This window comes from Mus pahari, chromosome 20 (assembly GCF_900095145.1).
Source record: "Mus pahari chromosome 20, PAHARI_EIJ_v1.1, whole genome shotgun sequence".
Classification (NCBI taxonomy): Eukaryota; Metazoa; Chordata; class Mammalia; order Rodentia; family Muridae; genus Mus; species Mus pahari.
Genome location: NC_034609.1, coordinates 46,620,059 through 46,645,114, shown reverse-complemented (window position 1 = coordinate 46,645,114; position 25,056 = coordinate 46,620,059). Strand labels below are relative to the sequence as shown.

Sequence of the window (25,056 nt, the reverse complement as noted above, 5' to 3'; positions counted from 1 at the left end):
CATGGTCTTCCACCTCTCTGAGCACTTCTTGGAGAACTTTAAGTTGACAGAAGCATCCGGGTGCTTCTTCTTGTGCTCCTCCCGGCAGGTTTGCACAGAGAATGCACATGAGGACATTTTGCCTCTCGGCCTCTTAGGATCTCCTTTGCCCATGTTTAGTTGATTTTCCTCCACTAGGTACAGAGTCGCCCAGTGCCCATCTGGCTCTCGCTTGCCCTGGTGCTGTCTCTATGGAGCGGCAATGGCTGCGAGAGCGGGAGCCAGATGCCAATTCTCATGTTTTATGTAACTGATTTTGCTGGACATAGTGGTGCCCACCTTTGATCTCAGCACTCCGGAGGCAGAGACAGGCGGTCACAGAAGATTTTTGTGAGTTCAAGGCCAGCCTGATCTACATAGTGAGTTTCAGGACAGCCAGGACTACCTATACCTAGTAAGACCCTGTCTCAAGAAGAAGAAGAAAAAGGAAACAAAAAAAACTCCTCAAGTTGGATCTGGGGAAGGTCATGGAGCTTTAAGGTGAAGGTGGCAGAGAGGCTGCTAGTGCTGCGAGGTGAGAAAGCTGGCCGAGCTGATCGACATGAGCCCAGTTCTAGACTATGCTTAAAATTCAGGTTTGCTCAAAGGGACAAATAAAAAGTCCTATTTGTGATTTTAAAAAAAGAAGAAGAAAAATTACCTTGAGTCTCAGAAGAGACTAGACTTTGGAACACTGAAAGACCAAGGGTAGTTCTGAAGTAGAAGCAAATGCATTAAGTTACGCTATGGCCAAGAACCTAAGGAGGCCAGGAAACAAAATGTGGTAGTTTGACTAAAAATGGCCCCATGGATTTACAGGTTTGAATGCTTGGTCCCCAGCTGGTGGAACTGTCTGGGAAGGACTGGGAGGTGTGTGGTCTGGTAGGAGGAGGTGTGTCCCGGGGCAGGCTCTGAGGCTTGAAATGTCTGTTACTCCTAGTCCGTTTTCTGTCACCTACTTGTGAGACATCAACTCTCAGCTGCTCTTCCAGCTACCTGCAGTGCCCTCTCCACCCTCACGGACTCTCAGCGCTCTGGCAGCATCAGGTTTCTTGTAGGAATTGCTTTGGTCTCAGTGTTTCATCTTAGCATAGGAAAGTAACTGGGGCAAAGATTAGTCCTGACTACTGACTGTCAAGTCATCAGATATGTGCATGTCAGTCATCTGTCACGTGCAAATCCAGGGTATGAACACGGCCCACGGAGGCTCTTTCTAGTCAGACCACACAGAGATCCTTGTGTGTGTCTCACCAACACGCACAGCTGACACAAGCAGGCCTTTTGTTTTTTGTTTTTTGTTTTTCTTCAAGACAGGGTTTCTCTGTGTAGCCCTGGCTGTCCTGGAACTCACTCTGTAGACCAGGCTGGCCTCGAACTCAGAAATCCACCTGCCTGTGCCTCCCAAGTGCTAGGTAGTGTGAGCCACCACCGCCCAAGCAGGCCTTATAAAGTCCCGTAACTCCTGACTTTACTGCTTCACTCGGCCCTTCATTCCTGTAACACAGAACATACCAGCTGGACTTACCCCAAGGCAACAGTGCTGTTCTACATGCCTAGCCAGGCTGCCTCCACCTCTATTCCGGCAGGGTCCAAACTATCCTAGCTAGACAAGTAACAGGGCATTTCTCTCTCCCCCATTTCCTTATTTTGACCCCCTTTCCTTCATACTCATATAACTCCCACACATGCCATTACTTACTCATTGTTCCTGACAGACTATGGAATAAAAATGATCACATGGAGGTTGGGCATGACTTTAATAAACCCATGCCTTGAATCCCCTAACCCACTGGTAATAGCTAGGTGATCTGTGAACTCAAGGCTAACCTAGTCTGCACAGCAAATTCCAGGTCAGCAAGGGTCACAGAGTAAGAACCCGTCTCAAAATAAAAGAAAATCACATGAAAGACTTGACAATACAGGCTTCTCTTGAAGTCTGAATCTTGAGATCTTATAACTAGACAGCTGATTGCTACGGCCTTCCAGGTTTTAAGGGAACCTCTCAGCCCACAGATCATAAAGCCTTCAAAGGACAACAGCCACGAGAGCAATTCTTGCCTGACTTGTCCACACCATATCCCCTCACCAACAAGGTATCATTAATAAAGTTTTCTGATAGAGAAATAGGGATGGGTCAGCCACAGTTCTGCCACACAGGGAAGGTCCCTAATGAGAATCTCAGAAAGCTCAAAGCTACAAGATCCACAATGTCACAACCAATGTTATAAATGTTAAGACAACTGCTCAGAGAGGAGCCCCTCTCCAGTGGAGCCCGCACTAGGGTAGGGTTTTCAGTGACACAGCTGCCTCTGGATCACCCATGCTCCTTTAAGCAGCCCCAATGGACTCAGTGATTCACTAAAGGAGACTTGGGCGGGAACGTCTGTAAGACAGCAGCGTTCTCTGGGATTCTCTGGGAGCACAACAATCAATCCTACAGAAATCCTCCAAAAGATCCGATGCAAACAACTCAGAATAGTTTCAGAAAACCCCAGAAAATGGACCAGAGGCCCTCCCCTCTCAAAAATAGGCCAGCAGCAAGACTGCTGAGAGTCACTCTCAACAAAACAAACCACAGCGGAGACGACTCTGGTGGGTGCCCAGCTGCCTGAGAAGTGGAGAGCAGCCTGACAGACAGCCTGGACGAAGCAGAGGCTATCCAGCTGAGCTGCCTGGAACAGGCTCTAGGAACGGTCACTCTCTAACCTGCCGGACGGGCAGCGTACTCTGTTTCCGGCTTTCCCGAGTCGTCTGCCTCCCACGCTGGTGATGCAGCTGTCGGAGTCATTTCTGCTCCTGTAACTCCACTAAATTTCACTGGTTCACCAGATGGACTCTGGAGCTTGTCCATACTGTGGTCTGTTGTCCACTCCCTATCTGTGGATAAATGTTTGTCCCCTAAGAGCAGTGTCACACAACACCTTTCTTTGGTCTGCTACCAGAGCTCTGTCTAGGGTGAATGGGCACTGATGTCTTGCCATGAAAAGCCACGACCATTCAACGTTCTTCCACAAAGACACAGGCCCACAGCAACTCAGAACTGCCTATAACAATCACTATATGACTGATCTTCAACAGGTCACCCACTGGAACAGGATGTGCGACATGACCCAAAATGACTGTGCAATGCACACCACTAGAAACAAACCTGAGAGCATTTCCCCAACCCCCTGTGCAGCTACCTCCTCCAAACCCAAAGATTGCCTCCTGCAGAGAGGGATGCTCTTAAGCCTCAAGAAGCCTCCAGAAAACTTATGCTCAGGAGCTTAAAAAATCTACAGGCCCCAGCCCCAAAGTTCTACAGGCAGGAAAGAACTGCTGGGTGGAGGGGAGCCTCTTCAGTGGTACTGGCTGTAGGTTTTGCAGGAAGCCCCAGGAATGCAGGTTCGTCTTGCGTTGTGACCTATATGTGAGCCTTTTATCGATGAAACTGCTTTTGAGTCACTCCTGTTAAGCAACCCTTCCCCGGTGCGGCCATATTTAATTCCAATGAGCTCACTGGTTCACAAAGCTAGAGGAATGGAATCATTTTGACCTATCGTGAGTGCCCTATCTGGGGTAAATGGACATTTGCCCATGGACGGTTACACCACACTACTGTCATATTAAGAGAGGACAGGACCAAAAATGAATTGAGGAAGAACACAGCTGTAGGCCCCTGTGATGGTAACACACATTTATTTAAAGATAGATAATCTGCATGAATAGTCCCTTTCGCCTCCTTACTACTGGCAGATGCACACCCTGTGATGGGTGGTAAAATATCTAGTAAGGCCAAACTATCTAGAAAATGAAGCATCAGTGGCGGGAATTCCATGGTGGCCATCTTTCTCTGCTCGCCTCCTTAATGAATAAAGGCTACCTTCTAAGCGGGGCCCTGCGATAGCTAAATGGATAACGGCTAGATCGCATCGGCTCAAGCGTTCCGATCAGCAGTAGGCAGACACGAGTGGAGTCGGAGTCAGCAATCAGGAAGCCGCTGCGCCCCACCCAGCCGCGGGCCGATGACGTCACCGCGACGCCCAGCGCGGCCCCCGCCACGCCACCCGGAACCCGTGGCCCCAGCGCTGCCCTGCTCACCTGCAGAGCAAAGCCACAGTTCCTCACGCGGCTCCAGACCGTCCCGCCGTTCCCTGCGCATCCGCCACATCGCCACAGCTTGGAGAAAGGCCAGGCCAGGGCTCGACTGCCCGCCGCCCCCACCAGCCGGAGTAACATCCCCCGGCCCTGACCTCGCGCCGCCCCCTGGGCGCGCGCACGCGCAGCAGGCGGATCATAGTGCGCCACGCCCCTGGGCGCGCGCGTGCGCAGCCGGCCGCAGCATCGCTCCGGGCCTCTCTCTAGGTGTCCAGTTCGCGGCCGTGCTCCTTAAACTCCTCAACGGGAGAGTCGCTTCGCGCTGCCTGACGGCTGATGACTAGTGACCCGCGGCCAACTTGACACAGACACCAAAGACCTTTAGACGTATTTTATTTTACTATTATTTTTTTGTTTGTTTTTTTGAGACAGGGTTTCTCTGTGTAGCCTTGGCTGTCCCGGAACTCACTCTAGACCAGGCTGGCCTCGAACTCAGAAATCCGCCTGCCTCTGCCTCCCGAGTGCTGGGATTAAAGGCGTGCGCCACCACACCCGCCTAGACGTATTTTAAATTTTGCATTGTCTACGACACCAATGGTTTGGGCGGGTCCTCGGGGTAAAGCGGCTCACGTAACTAAAATTTGAGGCTACTTCTCCCTAGTTGAGGCTACGGGTACCACCGGTTGGAGGTGTTCCCGATATTTTATATCCAGTCTGGATATGCTTCGAGACTTATCGTGAACAAAGGAACCACTTGGTACACGTCTTGTCTCATTGTTCCACGTCATAGACCCTTGTTTAATTTTAATTAACAAAATTTTGATTCTTGCGGATGCGCAGGGAGCGGCGGGACGGTCTGGAGCAGCATGAGGGGCTGTGGCCTTGCTCTGCAGGAGAGCACTTGGTTGGTATATAGAGTCACCTCAGTTTTGATTTGCCAGCAGTTGTGCGGACTACAAATTTGGACTCGGCACTAGGGAGGTGTGGGTGTGCAGGATGAACCAGTTTCTGGACAGTGGGGCTGAACGACGCCTGTTGTGCGTGGCATCTGCGTGTACCCAAATTCTGCAAGGATAGCATTGGCTGCTATGCCTACGTTTCAAACGTACAGATGCCCGGGAAAAGACCATTGTCACCCATAGCATTAACATTCCTTCTATGCTACGCCCAACGGTTACCTAGCAACAGCTAGGTAGGCCTGACTTGCTATAAAAGGGTCTGTTCCCTCCCGACCCCTAGCTCCCCCCCCCCCCCCCCCGTCTTCGCTCTCTCTGCCCCTTCTCCCCTTCTCTTTTGCTCTGACTTTCTTCTCTCCCTGACGCCTTTCTCCCTCTCTCCCCTACTCCTCCCTCCTCTCCACGTGTTCCTGGCCAGCCACTCCTCTTCTCTTTTCTCTCTTTTTCTGCCTCTGCTCCCTTCTCAACTCCCCTTCCCATGCCCCCAAATAAACTATTCTACATTTATACCTGTCCTATGGCTGATACTTCAGGGAAAGGGATGTGCCGAGGCACCCCTCCCACCTCACTATACCGCGCTGGGGTGGGAGATGGTGACAAGAAGAGGCAATTTTTCAACAGCATGTGCTTGCCACAGAACAGCTGTTAGAAGTAGCCTTTTTTTTTTTTTTTTTGAAAGAAAGAAATGTTTGTTTTGTATAAACTTTCAGCTAATACTACAGGAAAAAAATGTTTGAAACCAAGGGTCTCTGCCTTACCATTATGTAGAGCTAGGCAGAGATAGTAATGTATCAAATAGGGGAAGGACAATAGGACACTTCAATTATATTGTAACTACCGGTACCTGCATAGTAGTAGCCTTTTAACAGTCAAAGTAGCTTACAGCTTCTTACCCACAACAGCCCTAATGATGAACAAAAATTGAAAGTTCTAACAACAATCAATGAAACAAGCTGTTCTAGGAGCTGTGAGTTCAAAGCAACCATCTTAGGGGGTTGTCAGTGTGTAACAGACCTTTGAGGTAAAGCCAAAACAAAAGTGACTACAGTAGGTGAGAGGCAGCTAAGACTCTCCACCTCCAAGTGTTTAACATCCTGGAAATCTTGCCACTGCTGCTTCCATTTTGTTACCTAAGAGCAAACTGTAGCTTCCAACCCCCTTATGAGTCAATTGACCCTTTCACACGGGTTGCTATCAGATAACCTGCATATCAAACATTTACTGTTCATAACAGAAAAATTACAGTTATGAAATAGCAACGAAATAAATTTATGGTTGAGGGGCCATCACAACATGAAGAACTGTATTAAGTAGTTGGAGCATTAGGAAGATTGAAAACCACTGTGTAAGAGCATCACATTGTTGGCATTAAAATGTATTAAAAGTTGGAGGGATAGCTCAGTTGGTAAAATGCTTGCTATGCAAACATAGTCTAGAATTCAATACCCAGAACTCATAGCAGGTGGGGGAGGCAGGGCTAGAGAGAGATCTCAGCAATAGGACCACTTGCTCAGGCTGGAGAGATGACTCAGAGGTTAAGAGAAATGGCTGCTCTTCCAGAGGTCTTGAGTTCAATTCCCAGCAACCACATGATGGCTCACAACCATCTGTAATAGGATCTGATGCCCTCTTCTGGTGTGCCTGAAGAGAGTGACAGTGTACTCATACATAAAGAAAATAACTTAAGCCAGGCAGTGGTGGCACATGCCTTTAATCCCAGCACTTGGGAGGCAGAGGCAGGTGAATTTCTGAGTTCAAGGCCAGCCTGGTCTACAGAGTGAATTCTAGGACAGGCAGGGCTATACAGAGAAACCCTGTCTCAAAGAAAACTAATAAAATAAATAAATAAATAAATAAAGCCAGAACTTGACAATAAAATATGGCATGCTTCCCCCCACCCCAAGCTGGGCATGGTGGCACGCGCCTTTAACCCCAGCACTCACTCCGCAGGCAGAGACTTGGATCTCTTGAGTTTGAAGCCAGCCTGGTTGGTGTACAAAGTACGTTCTAGGATAGCTAGGGCTACAAAGAGAAACATGTCTTAAAACAAAAACAAAACAAAACAAAAATCCCTGACATACAGTGTTAATATTTTAGTGGATCTAACTATTCATTCAAATGAGTTAAACATGTATCTTCAGTATGAAATCCAATTTATTGAAACAGTGTTTCCAATTATAACATGAAATGATATGAACTTCTACATGAAATAATAGCAAGATCAAGTTAAGGCACACTGTTTAGTGGGTTTCTAGACACTGGCTAAGCACAGTTCTAGGAAGAACAAAACTATGTAGCCTTGCTTTACAATTTGATAGAGGAATTTGAAAATGGATTCAAGATTTCTGGGAAGACAGTATTTGTCATATTCACAACTCCATTTTCAGTTGACCTGAACCTGTTACCTGCCATTTTTTTTTAACTTTCTTTTATTCTGTCTTCCTCTTTGTGTGGATGAGTTTGGAGGCTGGAGAACTTGTGGGAGTCATTTCTCTCCTACCATTCTGGGGAATGGGACTCAGATGTCAGGCTTGGCAGAAAGAACCCTTACCCACTGAGCCGTTGGGCAAGCCAAGTTCCCTTCTAATGTTCGGATGAAACCTTCCAGGGAACAAATGTCCTGGCTTTGCAGTCATGACTTACTCATATCGCTGCTCTCAGCCATACTTACTTGTGAGCAACTGTTTTCAAAGGTGAAACAGTAAAATTAGAACCCAAACATTTGATATTTCAGAACTCACATTATTTATTTCGGCAGCTGAGTGGTGGCATGCAATGGCAGTCAGAGGACAAAGGTCAGGAGGCTTGGCAGCATCTCACTGAAACCCAAGTCAGAATACAATATCAAATACAATGTGAATATCAAATACAATATGATCTATCTAGTTTCATGATTTTTCTTACATTTGCAATAAAATTATTTTTAAACCAATGAAGTTCTATTACTTAGTCATATTCATTTTGTCAGTGATCACAAACTCAGAACCTGCTCAACAATTTTTAGAAAGGTATCCCTATAACTTTAATTTTTTAAAAGTTATCTGGGCATGGTGGCACACGCCTTTAACCCCAGCACTCAGGAGGCAGAGGCAGGCGGATTTCTGAGTTCGAGGCCAGCCTGGTCTACAGAGTGAGTTCTAGGACATCCAGGGCTATACAGAGAAACCCTGTCTTGAAAAAATAAAGTTTATTTTTAATGATTTTTGTTGTTTTGTTTTTGTTTTTTCGAGACAGGGTTTCTCTGTGTAGCCCTGGCTGTCCTGGAACTCACTCTGTAGACCAGGCTGGCCTTGAACTCAGAAATCCACCTGCCTCTGCCTCCCAAGTGTTGGGATTGAAGGCATGTGCCACCATTGCCCGGCTTAATGATGGTTTTTAAAAGCTTTAACCTCTTTTTGTAGCCCACCATCCACTAGAGGCAGTGGAAAAGAAAGGATATGGGGGAAGTGGACCTGTTTAGAAATGGTTCTTGGGAGCAACTCCTGTGTTGTCTAGAAATTGGCAGTTTAGTTCACAGGTTAACAGCGCAGCTCGATTTACTCCTAAACCCTTTACAGATACTCCAGCCGTCTGGTTTGGTAGAGTCGGGACAGTAAACACGAATCAGCAGTGGTGGCACTACCTAGCAGAGACAGCCAGGCCTTAGTCTCGGCATGAGTCAGCAGGAGGGACCAGGAAGGAACATCAGAAAAAGTTTGTACTAAAGAATCAACTCAGAAATGCATACAGAATGAATCGCCATTTCACAGTTATGCTTAAGTTAAGCAAAAAGTGGATGCTAGAACTGGCAGACATTAGGGCAGAAAGTGGATATTTCCATAGTCTCAGAGTCTCTTCACATCTGATACTAACAACAAAAAGATACATAGTAATCTTTTCTTTTTTAAAGATTTATGTATTTATGTATGTATGTATGTATGTATTTAGTAATTATGTATACAGCGTCCTGTCTGCATGTATCCTGCAGGCTAGAAGAGGGCACCAGATCTCATTATAGATGGTTGTGAGCCACCATGTGGGTGCTGGGAATTGAACTCAGGACCTCTGGACAGTGTCAGCCTCTGAGTCATCTCTCCAGCCCCTGCATAGTAATCTTAATGGAGAAATCCCCAAACACACCGGCTGTATTTGAATATGAAATGTACCCAAAAGTTCATGTGTTCACCCTTCAGGTAGAGGCTGCCTTTCAACATGGTGGAAAGTTTAGGAACTGGAGCCTAAGGAAGAAGTACATTCTTGAGGGCATGCTTCTGAAGATATTCTGTGGTCCCAGTCCTTTGCCAGGCTCTTTACCAGGAGATAAAGTGTTCACTGCTTCTCCCTTTGTAATGCTTTCCCCACCACAGGCCCAGAACCAGTGGAGTCAAGGACTACTGGTCAAATCTGTTGAAAACCCAAGCCTAAATAAATCTTGCCTTTTAAGTTTTTATTTTTTCCCCTCAAGACAGCATCTCACTATGGAGCCTTGGGTCACCTGGAACTCATTATATACACCAGGCTAGCCTTGAATTCAGAGATCTGCCTGCCTCTGCCTCCCAAGTGTTGAGATTAAAGGCATGCACCACCACACTTGGCTAAAGTTGTTCTATCAAGTGTTTGGTACAGCAATGAAAAAGTAAAAACAAATAAACAAACAAGGGCTGGAGAGATGGTTCAGAGGTTAAGAGCACCAATTGCTCTTCCAGAGGTCCTGAGTTCAATTCCTAGCAACCACATGGTGGCTCACAACCATCTGTAATAGGACCGGATGCCCTCTTCTGGTGTGTCTGAAGACAGCTATAGTCTACTACTCATATACATAAAATAAACTAATAAATTTTGGGGTTTTTTTTTTTGAGACAGGGTTTCTCTGTATAGCCCTGGCTGTCCTGGAACTCACTTTGTAGACCAGGCTGGGCTCGAACTCAGAAATCCGCCTGCCTCTGCCTCCCGAGTGCTGGGATTAAAGGTGTGCGCCACCACACCCAGCTAAATCTTTTTTTTTTTTTTTAAAGCAATGAAAAAGTAACTAGATGCCACCTTAGGTGTCTCACTTACCATTCTATTGCTGGGATAAAATGCCAAGACCCAGGCATTTAAGTGGGGGTTTGCTTACAGTCTCAGAGGGAGAGACCTGACCATCATGGCAGGGAGAGGGGAGGCAGGCAGGCATGGCTCTGAGCAGGAGCCAAGAACTTATATTCTGATCCCCAGGCAGGAGGCAGAAAGGGAAAAACTGGACCTGCCCTGGGTTTTTTAAACCTCACAGCCCACTCCCAGTGACATGCCTCTGCTAGCAAGGTCATGCCTACTGATCCTTCCCAAACAGTTGCATCAACTTATCAACCATTCAAACATCTGTGCCTATACTACAGGGTCTTTAGCAATGTGACATACGACCATTATACCTTCAGGTCATACTGACAATACACATCACAACTGTGTGATTCCTTCCCAATATCCAAAGCTGGAATCTTTAACAGGAGACAAACACAAACTGGAGATATTCATCACAAATATAGATGGGGTTGTAGCTTGATGGCAGAATACCTGCCTGGCATGTGCAAATGCCCTGGTTCCACACACAGACACTCAAACACATACACACCTACATTGTTCAAGGAGGTCGGTGTTTTGCTTTAAAGCCTGAAGAGACTTGGCAGCTGATCATTAACAATGAGTCTTACGGGGCAAAGGCAGCTTTGGTTGTATTTTGTTTGGTTTTTATTTTAACAGGCTCTCATTTGTTGTAAGCTGCCCACAGACTATGTAGCCAAAGGTGACTTTGAACTTCTGATGTTACTGCCTCCATCTGTGGGGAGAGTTGAATTACAGTCATGTGCTATCATGCCCCATTTATGAAAGCTAGAGGTCAAAACCATGTCTCAGGCATGCTAGGTAAGCTCTTTACCAGCTGAGCTGTGTCTGTAGAATGATTAGATCTTCTTGTCTTTTTTTTTTTTTTTTTTTAATGCAGGGTCTTTCAATATATCCCTGGCTGTCCTGGAACTCACTATGCAGACCAAGCTGGCCTCAAATTCACAGAGATCCACCTGCCTCCACGTCCTGAGAACTAGTATTAAAGGTATGCACCCAGCTCTGTGAATAATACCTTAATGTCAATATTAGTTTCCTCTGATGGTTTAATTAAGGCCATGAAAAGAAGTACATCTTTGCTGGGCAGTGGTTGCGCACACCTTTAATCCCAGCACTCCGGAGGCAGAGGCAGGCGGATTTCTGAGTTCAAGGCCAGCCTGGTCTACAGAGTGAGTTCCAGGACAGTCAGGGCTAAACAGAGAAACCCTATCTTGAAAAAACAAAAAACAACAAAAAAGAAATATTTTTTTTTCAACATAGGGTTTCTCTGTGTAACCCTGGTGTGTGTCCTGAAACTCACTTTGACCTCAGGTTGACCTTGAACTCAAGAGATCCGCCTGCCTCTGCCTCCCAAGTGCGAGAACTAAAAGCATGTATCACCACACCTGGCTGGAAAGAAATATTTTTAAGCTCATTTTATTATTTTATATGTATCCGTATTTTGCCTGCATGTATGCATATGCACCACATATGTGTTTGATGCCTACAGAAGTCAGAAGAGGGCATCAGATCCAATGGAACTGGAGTTAGAATGTTCTTGAGCTGTTGTATGGGTGCTGGGGATTGAACCCACGTCCTTTGCAAGAGCAACAAATGCTCTTAACTGCTGAGCCACTCTCCAGCCTCCAAAAGAAATATTCTAAAGGAAAACAAACGTGAGGAAAGGAGCAATATCTGAAAATCAACACACACACACACATACACACACACACACACACACACACACACAGAAAAAATAGTCAGCAGGACAAATGTTAACATTAGAGAATCCAGAAAATGGACAAATAGGCAGTTTTGCCTATTTTAAAGTAAAAGCATTGGAAGAAAACAAGCATTGAAATCTGAAAGGGAGCTGCATGCACACTTCTAGATGAAGGTGGACAGAGTGCAGACTCCAGCTGTCAACTGTGCCCGGAGACACATGCATCTCAGCCCAGGGCCTTCTGTGCTGCGTGGTGTGCCAACAGAGGGAAAGGCATTCCTCTTGGTCCATCCGTAGGCTTCTCGCCAGCAGAGAGTACAGCATAGTAGCCCATCAAGACTGGGGTTGTTTGAGGATGCCCGCTTTGGGAGAAATCCTAAGGACCACCATGCTGGGACACACTGGAAGTGTTTATAGCTCCCCCGAGGCCAGTGCACAAGGGTGAAGGTTAAAGCCTTGAACTACAGTAATGGCACTTCTTACATCTGGCTTATAAAGATGAATGATGTCCCCAGGAGTCAAAATAGAACTCTTGCTGAATCTGCCATTGGTTACACAACTGGAGGATCTCATATTTAAGTAAATAAGACAGCCAAGGAAGCCAGAGAAAATGGCTCCTATTACACCACATTCTCCCCATGCCAAGTACAAGTGAAATCATCCCTGAACCCTAAGCCCCCAGGGTACCTGTGTGGGCAGCCCATCTCACCCAAAAGAACAACAAAACTGGTCTTTGTTGGGAAACTTCTCTACACAGTGTCAGGACAGGCTTGGGCCTTGTCTGACACCAACCTAAATGTTTCTCTCTCTCTCAATGAATCCGTAACTATTATTGTCACTCAAATATCATACTCAAACCCAAGAACTATGGAAGGCTAGGATGTGTTCCTAAACTTGTCATTGGCTTGTGTGTGATTTAACTCTGCTTTATCCCAGATTCACCATGCACCCACCTAGATATCCCGGAATAAATGAGACCAAGACCACAGTGGCAATTGTTGCGACCAGGCCTCCCCGCTGGCAGCCTGGATCCATGATGGATACCATTGGGTGTCCTCTTCCAGAAAGTGTCAGCCGTCTAAACAGGCTTCAGTTGCTGGCTAGATTCTTCATACCCACCTGGGGACGCATAGCAGGTTTCTACCAAATCTGCATCAATTCTTTTTTTTTTTTTTTTGGTTTTTCGAGACAGGGTTTCTCTGTGTAGCCCTGGCTGTCCTGGAACTCACTTTGTAGATCAGGCTGAACCTCGAACTCAGAAATCCACCTGCCTCTGCCTCCGGAGTGCTGGGATTAAAGGCGTGGCCACCACGCCCGGCTCATCTGCATGATTCTGAAGGCAGTGGTGCAAGCGAGGTGTGGAGGAAGGAGGTCTGGCGTGTGCTCTCAGAGAAGACCCAAGACTTTGCCCAACAAATGGCAGACTAGTAACATTTGCTTTAGATACTCTGATTTATAGTTGGAAACGTGATGTTGATTACACAAGAGGCTCAAGAAGGGCTAAGGACTCGGGACAGACATGTGATACAACGGCAGGAAACACACAGATTTGGGGGTGTGGGAAATGGCATTTGGTTTTAAGACCCTCTTTAACGCCAAAGAGGAAGCGGGACGGGGACCCACTGTTGACCCGCGTCACACTCAAAGGACTCCTGACCTTTCACCCTGAGGCAGGTCAACTCCACCTTCCCAACGCTTTCCAGATGGGAAAACGGAAACAGAAAAGACAGCACAGGTAAAGCCGCCTGATGGCAAAGAGGGGTGAGGAGGAGGTGGCAGTGTGTCCTTCTGTCCCCCAAACACGCCGGTAAGCTGAGCTTCAACTGGCCAGTTGAGAAGTCCCTTCTTGTGCCTCATTAAAGGTGAAGGAAATCCAGGTTGTGACACTCCCTGGCCTCTGCCGGCCGGTTGTGTGTATCAACAGCAATTCACAGACAAGGAGCAAAGGGGCAGACACAACCAACTCCTGCTTCCCAGGAAGACAGACAGGAGCCTTATTGTGAGATTCCCCTCGTCTCCACACATCTTCCATCGTAGGATTTATGGGGTGTGTGCATGGAGGCGGACCGTGCCTCACTAGAAAGGTACGGGCCCCGCCCACCTTCAAAACTTGGACCTTCCTGCATGGGCCGTGGGCCTCCTGCTGGGGTGTAGCAAACCTTCCTAGCTCTTGGCCTCAGGCGCCTACGTTAACACCCAGCAACTGGTCATCTTCAAGCAGAGCACTACATCAGCAGGACAGTGACCACTGTGGGAAAGTTTAATCCCCCAAATGCCACATAGGCCAATGATAACGGACAGGCTCACCTGACCTAGAACCTCCTCCCTGGACACAGGTCCCACCTATGGAACTGGACGCTAAGCTTTCTTCTTTAGGAAGGGTTCCTACCTGCCCGGCTCAGAGCACCAGGAAAAAGCGGACTAGGCTGTGGCAGAAGCAGGTGTATCTGCCAAGAGAAGCTCCACAGACCCCTTCCCTCCCTATTGTACAAAGGGGGCGGGGAAGCACACGTGACTGACAGGTTAAGGATGATGACGACAACTCTCAGGATGATGTGGAAGATCCACGGGACACGGTAGTGAACAGCCCCAGTCAGAGAAAACCGGACGTCTCTCAGGAGACAAGGTGCTAAGAGGGTTGGTGCCTCTGAGTAGAACCTAAATCTTCCTCAGCAGAGATAAAGCTCAGTCAGGCGGCATCCTCTGGTCTCACTGGACTGGCCTCTGAAGTCTCTGACCAGTTGTAAGGGTGTTCTAGACAGGAGCAAGGCCATCTCTATGGCGCAGAAGGATTAGTTTTAAAGGCCTGGAGGGCTCTGTGCCATAGGAGAGCGACTCCCCCACTTTCCTGGAGAGTCACACCCAGGCTCCTCTGCCTAAGGAGTCCTACAATGGGGCACAGGCAGCATTTTGACCCCCGATAGCAGCACACCCAATAAATAGCCAGGTATACACACTCGAAGTCTCTGCAAGCACCCGAGGAATGAGAGTCCCGGTGGCCACTTGTTACTTCCTTCTGGCCCGAAAGAGGTCTGGAGGGCATACTTGGGGGGTCTCCAGAGTAGAATGCACATCTGGTGGGCAAGGCTAGCAGGCACCAGTCGGAGGGGGCGGATACGGTGCCTGGCGTTCTCCTCCGGTGTTCTAGGCATCCATGTCCAGACCAGGTTCCTGGAATAGCGACTGCTTCCTCAGCGTGAGCCGGGCACACTTGGGGCATGTGGTCGAGTTGTCGTAGTAACAGTCCCTGAGGTTAGAAAGACAGGCTGGGTTCCGCCCGGAAGACTTCCCTCCCTAGGCCAGCTCTCAATCTCTTCCTACAAGTTCAGAGAGGCTCGCTGCCACAGGACAGAAGCAGAATCGGCATCTGCAGGATTTACCACAAGGCCTGGTATGAAGCTGCTGGCTCCTAACGAGCCGGGTCACCAGCACTCAAACCCAGGCTCCAAGCTCTTGTCATGCGTGTATGCGTGTACCTACACACGCCAAGGCACACATATGCCGTGGCGCACCTATGGAAAGCAGGAACAACTTGCAGGAGGTGGTTCTCTCTCCACCATGTGGGTTGCAGGGATCGAACTTGAGAAAACTGGGCTTAGCTGCAAGCTCCTTTACCTGCTGAGCCATCTTATCAGCCCTCTAGCTGTCTTATTCAGCCATTACCACAACTTATCAACACGATGAAGCTCTCTTCCCTTGTTTCTCAAACTGTGTCAAAGTGTACCACGGTTCTTGCAAACTCCTTATACTTTGATTTTAATTTTTTTTCTTTCCGTTTGAGCATGAAGGGCAGCAAGGTTTGGGCCCACCTGGCCTATACTGAGCCAGAAAGAGTAACTTTAATGTAGATCCAGAGCTAAGCAGTGAGAGGAGCCTGTGGGCAGCTCGGGGCCAGGAGGCTTCAGAGGCTGCTCTGGGCTAAGTTAGGCTGCAGTGGCCCAGCACAGGTAGCTATCCCTTCCTAATGAAATTTGTTTTTCCTTAAGAGAGGGTCTCATGTAGCCCAAGGTGGCAAAAAACTTGCTATGTAACCTTAGGATGACTGAACTTCTATCCTGCTGCTTCTGCATCTCAAGTGCTATGATTACAGGGGTTGGGGTGGGGTGGGGGAGCATCCTCTCGGAGACAGGTGGAGGGGTGCGGGTGGAATGGGATGAGGAACTGTTGGAGGCAGAGGCAGGCGGATTTCTGAGTTTGAGGCCAGCCTGGTCTACAAAGTGAGTTCCAGGACAGCCAGGGCTATACAGAGAAACCCTGTCTCAAAAAACCACACACACAAAAAGAGAAAGATTAAATAATAATAATAATTAATAATAATAATAGGGCTGGAGAGATGGCTCCAAAGTTAAGAGCACTGTCTGTTCTTCCAGAGGTCCAGAGTCCAATTCTCACCAACTACATGGTGGCTCACAACCATCTATTATGAGATCTGATGCCTTCTTCTGGCCTGCAGGCATACATATAGGCAGAAAACTGTATGATATATGCATAATAAATAAACAAACAAACAAATAAATAATAAAAATGGTAAATTATGACTTATGCCAAAAAATAAAAAATAAAGATTACAGGTGTTTACCACTAGGCCTACCTCTATTCTGTGCTAGAAATCAAACCCAAGATTTCATGTTTATTAGGCTACATTCCCCGCCCTTTAATAGAACTTTTAGTTTAGACTCAGACACCAGGGTCTAACTCCAGCAAAGGACTCTGAAAGGAAGACAGCAAAAGCCCAACGTCTGTCTCCTCTCTCACGGGCAGCAGTGCCAGGTTCCACCAGACCAGCCACAGCCACAGCCAAGGGAAGGCGTTCTTCTTAGAAAATGGGGAGGAGCCCCGGCACCTAGCTAAGAGTGAGCTACAGGCCTCACCCACCTGTGGAAGACAGCCGAACAGTCACTGCACACAGACGTGTGGCTGTCGAACGGGAAGAGCACGTCACCTTCTTTGCAGAGTTCACAGACGAACCCCTTGGCTTGGCACCGCTGTTGAAAAGGGAATCAGGGTAATGACTGGCAAGGAAGTGACAACTTGGGCCAGGAATACACTCACTGACCAATCCTGGCCCTCAGGACTGGTGTCCTCTAGCCAGAGCCATCACTGCAGAGGGGAGAGGGAGACATACCTCACAGTCCAGCTTGATGTGCTTGGCGAATAGCGTGTGGATCTCAGTGAGTGAGCAGCTGAGGCGGCCCATGTGCACTTCCAAGAGGTCCTGGATAGAGTACATCTCATCGTTCTCCACAAAATGCTGTCTGTCTTGGAGCTGCCAAGATCCAGCAGGTGTTACCACAAATGCACAGCAAGGTCCCCCACTTGCCACCCACGGCCACTCCTGTTGTCAGGGCCCAGGGTTCTTGTCGAAACCACAAGTCACATAAGGGATCCATTCAGGGACCTCAAGATTCTAGAGAAGTCAGAGGGAAGACATGGCTAGGGCAACATTTTCTAATCTATACTCCCCCGTACCCCATTTCACACGCCTGTAATGCTCCTCGAGCCACAGTGGCTGCTCAGTGCTCCCAACCCTTCACCAGAACTTTCCCCTGCCATCTGAGCCTCTTCCTGGTCCTGGTCTATTTAAAACCTTCGGGTTCTTCACACCTCTTGCTCTGCTTGCTTCTGTACACAACAGTCACGCCATGACAGACTATTTCCCTTGCCTTCCTGACCCACTGGCTATACTCTAAGGGCCTGTTTTGTTCACTGTCCCCATAATTTAGACCACTGACTTAGATCACTTATTGAGCAAAGCAGTAGGTGAGTCTTAAAACTTGTATTTGGCCAGGCACAGAGGTGCATGGTTTTAATCCCAGCATGTGGGAGGCAGAGGCAGGCAGGTCTCTGAGTGATGCCAGTTGGTCTATAGAGTGAGTTCCAGGACAGTCAGTGCTACACAAAGAAACTTTGTCTCAAAAAGACAAACAAAAAACTTGCACATTGTTCCAGCTGCCTGCCTGAGGAGGCTAAGGTCTAGACCACCTACCTCCCTGAGGTCAAAGACTGTAATTACTGTAATTGTTTATCTCAGTTTAGAAAACTAAGATTCTGCTCAATGGGTAGAGCATTGGGCAGTTTATTACAGATGTGACACTCCCAGAAGACAGCGCTCAAAAGGCAGCTAGAATAACAATGTATCGACGAACTACAGGGTTATCTGAGGAATCTGAGCATGAAGTACTGTCACCCTGGCCACCCGGGACTGGTCCCTCTAGCAGTCTAACCTGCAGCAGCAGTCGCGCCTCCATGGCCTCCTTGCAGGTTATGAAGTATGGCTTCATGAGCAGAATGTCCTGGCGCAGTTTCTGTGGACTCAGACAATAGGTGGGCATATCAGCCATGGCACACTGGTAGCACCGCAGCTGGTTCTGTAAGGCTAAGGGGCTGCTTCTGTACTGTACTGGCTTCATAATGGCCACGCTCACAGGGTGGCTTCCCCTTCCTTATGCTGGGGTGATAATAAGGTCAGTAGGGACGGGAAAGGTGCTCTCAGATTCCACTGGATGGTTCTAAATTTGGCCAGTTTATTCAACCTCAAGTGCACGTCAGTTTTGGATCTACATAGGAATTTGGGTTCATTAAACGTGGCTCTTGAGCTCTCACATTCTTGTTAGCCCAGTTCCACAGGTAAGCAATGAGCCCACCCTACCACCTCAGGACAGCACTAAGTCATATCCAACATAGGGCAAAAATCCTAGGTCGATACTATATCCCTCATCGATGCCTTGGCCTTGACCATTCACCCTGCTCTGCCTCAGACTCTTCCCCTAAAACATGGACCTTTCCACCTTGTTCATGACATCATCAACTCGTCCCTGATCTGACATTGGCCCTGATTCTTCCGGCTATGAGTGGTCAACAGTCATGTGTCACTTGAATGGCTCTTGGTGTAGAGTACACCCTACAATCCAAACTCAGAGAATACAAAAAGAGTAAAATATCTTGACAATTCTGTATGTTGACTGTATATTATCATATTTTGGTTCAGCCCAGAGGTGGTGGCGCACACCTTTAGTCTTAGCACGAGGGAGGCAGAGGCAGGCAGATCTCTGAGTTCAAGGCCAACCTGGTGTACAGACTGAGTTCCAGAACAGTCAGGGCTATAAGAAACCCTGTCTTGAAAAACAAAACAAAACAAATGAACAAAAAATAACAACAACACACTGGTTCTACTGAGCTAAAGAAAATAGACTATTATATAGGTATAGACTATTACATAGCACATACTTGCTTTAATCCCACACTCAGGAGGTAGAGGCAAGAGGATCAGGAATTTAAGACCAACCTCAGCTAGCTATGAAATTCAAGGTCAGCCTGAGCTATGTGTTTTCTCATGCCAGATTCACAGACTGCTGGGAACTGAACCCATGCATCTAAGCTAGCATTCTAAGAAGCGACATTCTACAACAAGCTGGCATTCTAACAACAGAGCTACATTCCCAGCCATGCAGGTAAGTTAGGTAGACAGATGGTAGGTGGGTAGGTGGGTAGGTAGGTAAATAGTTGATTGATGGAAAGAATTTTTAATATATTCTCTCTCTCTCTCTCTCTCTCTCTCTCTCTCTCTCTCTCTCACACACACACTCGCGCGCACACGCACGCACGCACACACACACACACACACACACACACTTTCTGACAAGCTCTGATTATGAAGCTCAGGCTGACCTTGAACTGGCGACCCTCCTGCTCCAGCTCCCTAATGCTAACATCACGGGGATGAGGCGTCACCCTACTTTTTCGATGAGATTATTAGGGAACTGTCTCTGGTTTTAACACTGTTGACCCAACAGATACCTAAGAGAAAGAAGTACACCTCCCACAGGGAGACTGATCCATCTGGACCCTAACCAGGCCCCCAGCCTCACCCGGATCTCCACCAGCTCTTCCACGTAGTTAAACAGCAAAGGGTTAATCTCCCGGAGCCGGAGCACTGGCCGAGACACCATCAGTGCTAGGTAGCGCATGCTGCAACGGGACACCTGCAGGGCAGGTAGCTGAGTGACCAGCTTGCAGAGCTAGGACTGGTCATACCCATCTTCCCCCTCATCTCCAAGCCCCTCCACCCCACCCCACAACTCCGCCACCAACCACCATATCTCCAAAACCCAACCTTGCGTGGCTCAAAGTCCCAGTTGTGTACTACTCTCGCGGGGATGACAGCCAGATCATTCCAGTGGCAGTGGCTGCAGTAGTACTGGCCCGTGTAGTCACACTGCCGGGCCTCACTAGGCACACCTCCTGTGGGGACCAGGTTGTTACAAGGTCAGGGTAGCCATTCGGGATTGATTAAGGTCTGCCTTCCCTAGCCAAGGACTCACATCATATGGACCATCTCCCCCCACTAAGGCTGCAGTGGAGAGCAAGCTGTGCTAGGGGTAAGTTCTCCCCAAGAGGCCCTAGGTCACCCCAATGTCTTAGCACCCTATCTACTCACCAGCAAAATGAGACAACAGAATAGTAAGACAGAAAGAACTCCTGAAGGGACCCCCTAAGTTAATAATTGTTACAATTTCCATCTCTAGAGTGTGATTGTTGAGGGCCGGAGAGATGGCTCAGTGGTTAACACTGACTGACTGCTCTTCTGGAGGTCCTGAGTTCAATTCCCAGCAACTACATGGTGGTTCTCAACCACCTGTAATGGGATCCAGTGCCCTCTTCTGACATATCTGAAGAGAGCAACAGTGTACTCACATACATTAAAAAAAAAAAATCACTATTTTTTTAAAAAAAGAAGTACGTGATTGTTGTATTCCGGTTTCCTTGTTTTCCCGTAGTCCCTGTCTCTGTGAGCTTTCCTTGATAGTGGTAACACGAAAGCACCATAGCCAGAGATCAGAGGCCAGCCCTGGAGAGAGACCTAGATAAGTCATCTAACAGCCAGAGACAGCCTGTTTCTATAAGAATTGAAGGAATGCTTGTAACATTCCTTTGTCACACCCCAGAAACAAGGTGCATGGCCTACGCTGGGCCCAGGTCCTTACATAGCTGCCGTAGTAGAGCTTTCTCACACCCACCAGGAGCCCTTCCTGGCTCAGTTCTGCACTGTGTTCTCGCCCAGCCCAGAAGAGGACCCCCATCTTTCACTCACTCAGAGAGATGGGAGCGCGGCACTCCGCACAGCGGTAGTCCTGGCTGTCCAGTCCGGTCTCAGGGCAGATGTTCAGCTCATACTCAGCCTGGTGACTGACTTTGGAGCTGACACATGGTTTGGAGATGAGGTTCAGGCACTTGCTGTGACAGCGGTAATAACACCCTGCGGTAGGAAATATCCGTCTCTCTCAAAAGTTGTACGGATCACCACGGCCTAAGAGGACCTTCACCTGGACTGCTACACACACACACACACACACACACACACACACACACACACACACACACACACCATTGGCTCCCCTGTATCCATATTAACTCAGGACTTTCTCCCAGAACTGCTGTGTGACTCAGAGTCCCAAAGAACCTCATGTCTCTGGATATTTCCTTTCCAACCTCTCTCTGTCTTCTCCTATTTCCCATCTCCGGTTTCCAGGACTCCATCCTTCTAGGAGTGAGACTACCTCAGAAGTCATCCTGACTCCTCGCTTGTTTCTGAAGCCAACAGTGGCCCCATCCACTTCCTACCTAAACCTTCATCAGAGACAACCCCCTCTTCCTTTAGCTCGACTCAGCAACCAGAGTCTAAGCATCCAGCACACATGGTCCTCACTGCACATAGAGAGATGCCCTTGGTCACCTGAGTGTACCTCTTTTACATCTACCCTTAGACATGGTGCTGCTCCTCAAAGGCAATGGACGCATATCAACCACAGGGCCTTTGCACATACAATTCCTCCATACCACATCCTTCCTCTTTAGATATACTCCTAGCTTGTGCCCTGACCTCCAAGGGCCCACTGTACCCTATAAACCTTATCCTCCTTACATTTTCCTTTACCAGCACTGCCCAACATACCATGTCATCTCCTAACCTGGCTTCTCATACAGAACAGTACCATCATCCTGCAATACTCTCTCTGCACTATCCGATATGGTAGCTGCCTGCTTCTTGTGGCTTTTCAGTGTTTGTAAAGTAGATAATGAAACTAAACTACCTTTTCTTTTCGACTCCCGTGGATGTAAATTTAAAAAACCCCCTCCATTGCCGGGCGTGGTGGCGCACGCCTTTAATCCCAGCACTCGGGAGGCAGAGGCAGGCAGATTTCTGAGTTCGAGGCCAGCCTGGTCTACAAAGTGAGTTCCAGGACAGCCAGGGCTATACAGAGAAACCCTGTCTCAAAAAACCAAAATAAATAAATAAATAAATAAATAAAACCCTCCGTGACTCATCGCCACTACACTAAACAGCTCAGATCTAGATGCAGGGCCAGTAAAACAGGCTTGTTGGTGTCTTCTGCTGCTCTTCTCTCCAGCGCATGGTGATGCTCAATCATCTGTACACGCTACGTAAGTCACCTACAGGTGACCCGTGGCTAGGAGCAGGGCTGATATAGGAGCGGGTCTTGGCCTTGCCTACCTGTGCAGGTGTACCAGGTCTGGATGAGCCCCCAGATGACGGCGTTGCACTTGTCGCAGGTCTGCTTGATGCTCTTGCTCTTCTCCTTGTAGAAGCGATGCTCCAGGAGAACCCGGATGTTGGGTTCCTCCTCATTGGGGTCCTGTTGGGGAAGAGCAGTGGAAAAGTCATAGGCGAGTTAAGAAGCATAAGGAAGGGGCTGGTGAGATGGCTCAGTAGGTAAGAGCACCCGACTGTTCAAATCCCAGCAACCAGATGGTGGCTCACAACCATCAGTAACAAGATCTGACTCCCTCTTCTGGAGTGTCTGAAGACAGCTACAGTGTACTTAAAATATAATAAATAAATCTTAAAAAAAAAAAAAGAAGCATAAGGAAAATTACATGTGTATCCTTAGACAACTGTATCTTGAGATATGTTCGTGAGATATGTTCGCTACTACCATTTCCTAATGAATGTTCTACTATAAACACCCATTAGAGTCTGTGTGAGAGACAGGCCCGGCCTTGCCTGGCCTTGTATGGGCTTTGAATCTATGATACACTGTCTCCTCCCATTGGACCTTCAGGTGATCACCCTCCTAGGCCATGCAACTCAAAGAGGAATTATGTCACTGGCTTCATTTAGTGGGTGGTCACAAAATTAACCCATGACTGTCTTGGTCTCAAAGATAAACATGTAATCCAGGACTAACCAATCATGATGAATGTTGCCTAAGCTTGCGACCCAGTCAGTCATGATTGACGTGAGAAAGGTAAACTTGACAGCTATCAGTTGCTGACATCATCTTTGCCACCTGTGAGTGCCTGCCTGAAGGCTGACTAACAGAAAGCAGAGCAAATGAATACAGGATTTTTTTTTTGGGGGGGGTGGGGGAATGGACTGGAGAGATGGCTCATCGGTTAACCCAGCTGCTCTTCTAGAGGTCCTGAGTTCAATTCCCAGCAACCACATGGTGGCTCACAACCATCTCTAATGGGATCTAATGCTCTCTTCTGGTGTGTCTGAAGACAGTGACAGTGTACTTTCTTAAAAAAAAAAAAAAAAAAAAAAAGAAGACCCTACCCCAGCCCCAAATGGTTAATGACACAATGGTTTCTCCCTTTGCCTTTAAGATTGGGTTTCTGTCCCTCACAATCAGCAGGGGCTGTACTGTCAGGGAAGTAGCTAGCCTAACCTTTCACCCTGCTTTTCTGTCCCTACCTGAGCCTCACAGAGACCACAGAAGGACGGCCCCTGAAAGGAGTCAAAGGTTCCCTGTCCCCTGCCTCCATGCACCACCCTGGGCACCTCTGAGGTGGAGCAGGTCAGAGATCAGAACCCACCTTCAGCTCCTGGAGCTTCAGCCGGAGGTGAATCAGCCGCACCACAGCGTCCTTTTGCTTCTCTGACTGCTCCGGCAGCTCCAGGATCACCTGTTTGCATTCTTCGATGGCCTGCCGCAGCTGCTGGACATCAGAGGCCAGGAAGAGACCCTGCCGGGGTCGGAAGGCAGAAGTCAGACAACCACCTAAAAGTCTCTCCCCATGGAAGGTAGGCCTGTTCCCATGAGCAGTTAGGCATATAGCAGACCTTCCCATGAGCAGTTAGGCATGTAGCAGACCTCAGCTCCCTCGCCCAGAGGAAGACCTGCTCAAGGCCCAGGAGAGTTAGCAACACGGAAGAACACGAGTGCCATGTGGATCTCAGAGTTCAAGGCCAGCCCGGTCTACAGAGTGAGTTCTAGGACAGCCAAGGCTACACAGAGAAACCGTGTCTCAAACAAAAAGAATCCATTCATGCTCCCTGCTCCTAGCTGTGCTGATCTGCCCACAGGCCTCTGAACACTGAATTCAGGCTATGTTTCACAAACAGTTTCTATAGCTGGGGATGTGGCTCCATTGATAAAGAACCAAGCATAACCGACATCCTGGGTTCAGTCCAAATAAACCACACTTGACGAATGTCTATGATTCAAGCACTCAGGAGGTGGAGGCAGGAAGGTCAGAGGTTAAACTGGAGGAGAGACTAGGCTAGAGAAAAAGAGGAAGGGAAAAAAAGAGTTTATCCTCAGCTACATAGCAAGTTTGAGACTAACCTGGGCTACTTAAGATTATCTTAAAGACAAAACAGAAGCTGTGGAGATGACTCATTCAGTAAAGTGTTTGCCATGGAAATATGAGGATCTGAGGAGGGATTTCCCCAGCACACAGAGCAAACATGGTAATGTTGGGACCTCTGGTGTGACACCTAAGCATTCTACTTACCTAACCCTGCTCGTCTAAGTGACACTTCAAGCCTTAGAAGTCAACCCTGAATGCTGCAGAAGCCAGCAGAGCAGCCAAATGCAGCAGTCACCCCAGACTCAGCCCCTCTGGGTGCTCTCTCATACACCGACCCAAGGCTCAGTCTAGCTAAGGCCCCACACCTAGACTGCTCCGCTTGCATTCAGACCTGAGAGCCAGGGGAGTCAGCTGACTCTGTCCTCAGGAGACACCCTCCTCCTTCCATAAGATAGAGTTCTAAAGTCTCAGGCAGAAAGGTACTGCTGTCTGTCCTTCCTTTCTGGAGCTCATTTTGCAGCTAAGTGGAAGTATGACATGTTATAAGAAACCTAAAACACTCTGGGCATGGTGGCACACACCTTTAATCCCAGCACTCGGGAGGCAGAGGCAGGTGGATTTCTGAGTTCGAGGCCAGCCTGGTCTACAAAGTGAGTTCCAGGACAGCCAGGG

General features: G+C 48.1%; 2 protein-coding genes across 7 annotated transcripts in view; both read right to left on the bottom strand.

Moving 5' to 3' along the window:
• Window positions 1–4,251, bottom strand: part of LOC110337376 (AFG3-like protein 1) — a 28,548-nt gene extending 24,297 nt beyond the window's left edge. Inside the window, exon 1 of the mRNA XM_021220250.2 lies at window positions 4,099–4,251. Within this exon, the coding sequence (XP_021075909.1) occupies window positions 4,099–4,236 (138 nt within the window). The 5' untranslated portion in view covers window positions 4,237–4,251. The remainder of the gene's footprint in view (window positions 1–4,098) is intronic.
• A 9,011-nt stretch (window positions 4,252–13,262) lies between these two features.
• The window catches only part of Def8 (differentially expressed in FDCP 8 homolog), a 19,117-nt gene continuing 7,323 nt past the window's right edge, over window positions 13,263–25,056 (bottom strand). For all 6 annotated transcript variants that reach the window (XM_021220836.2, XM_029532443.1, XM_021220837.2 and 3 more), the window contains exons 4-12: window positions 23,668–23,817; window positions 22,343–22,484; window positions 20,921–21,085; window positions 19,943–20,070; window positions 19,698–19,811; window positions 18,054–18,134; window positions 16,955–17,095; window positions 16,705–16,814; window positions 13,263–15,076 (exon numbers count right to left, since the gene is read on the bottom strand). In XM_021220836.2, the coding sequence (XP_021076495.1) occupies window positions 14,974–15,076; window positions 16,705–16,814; window positions 16,955–17,095; window positions 18,054–18,134; window positions 19,698–19,811; window positions 19,943–20,070; window positions 20,921–21,085; window positions 22,343–22,484; window positions 23,668–23,817 (1,134 nt within the window). In that variant the 3' untranslated portion in view covers window positions 13,263–14,973. The remainder of the gene's footprint in view (window positions 15,077–16,704; window positions 16,815–16,954; window positions 17,096–18,053; window positions 18,135–19,697; window positions 19,812–19,942; window positions 20,071–20,920; window positions 21,086–22,342; window positions 22,485–23,667; window positions 23,818–25,056) is intronic.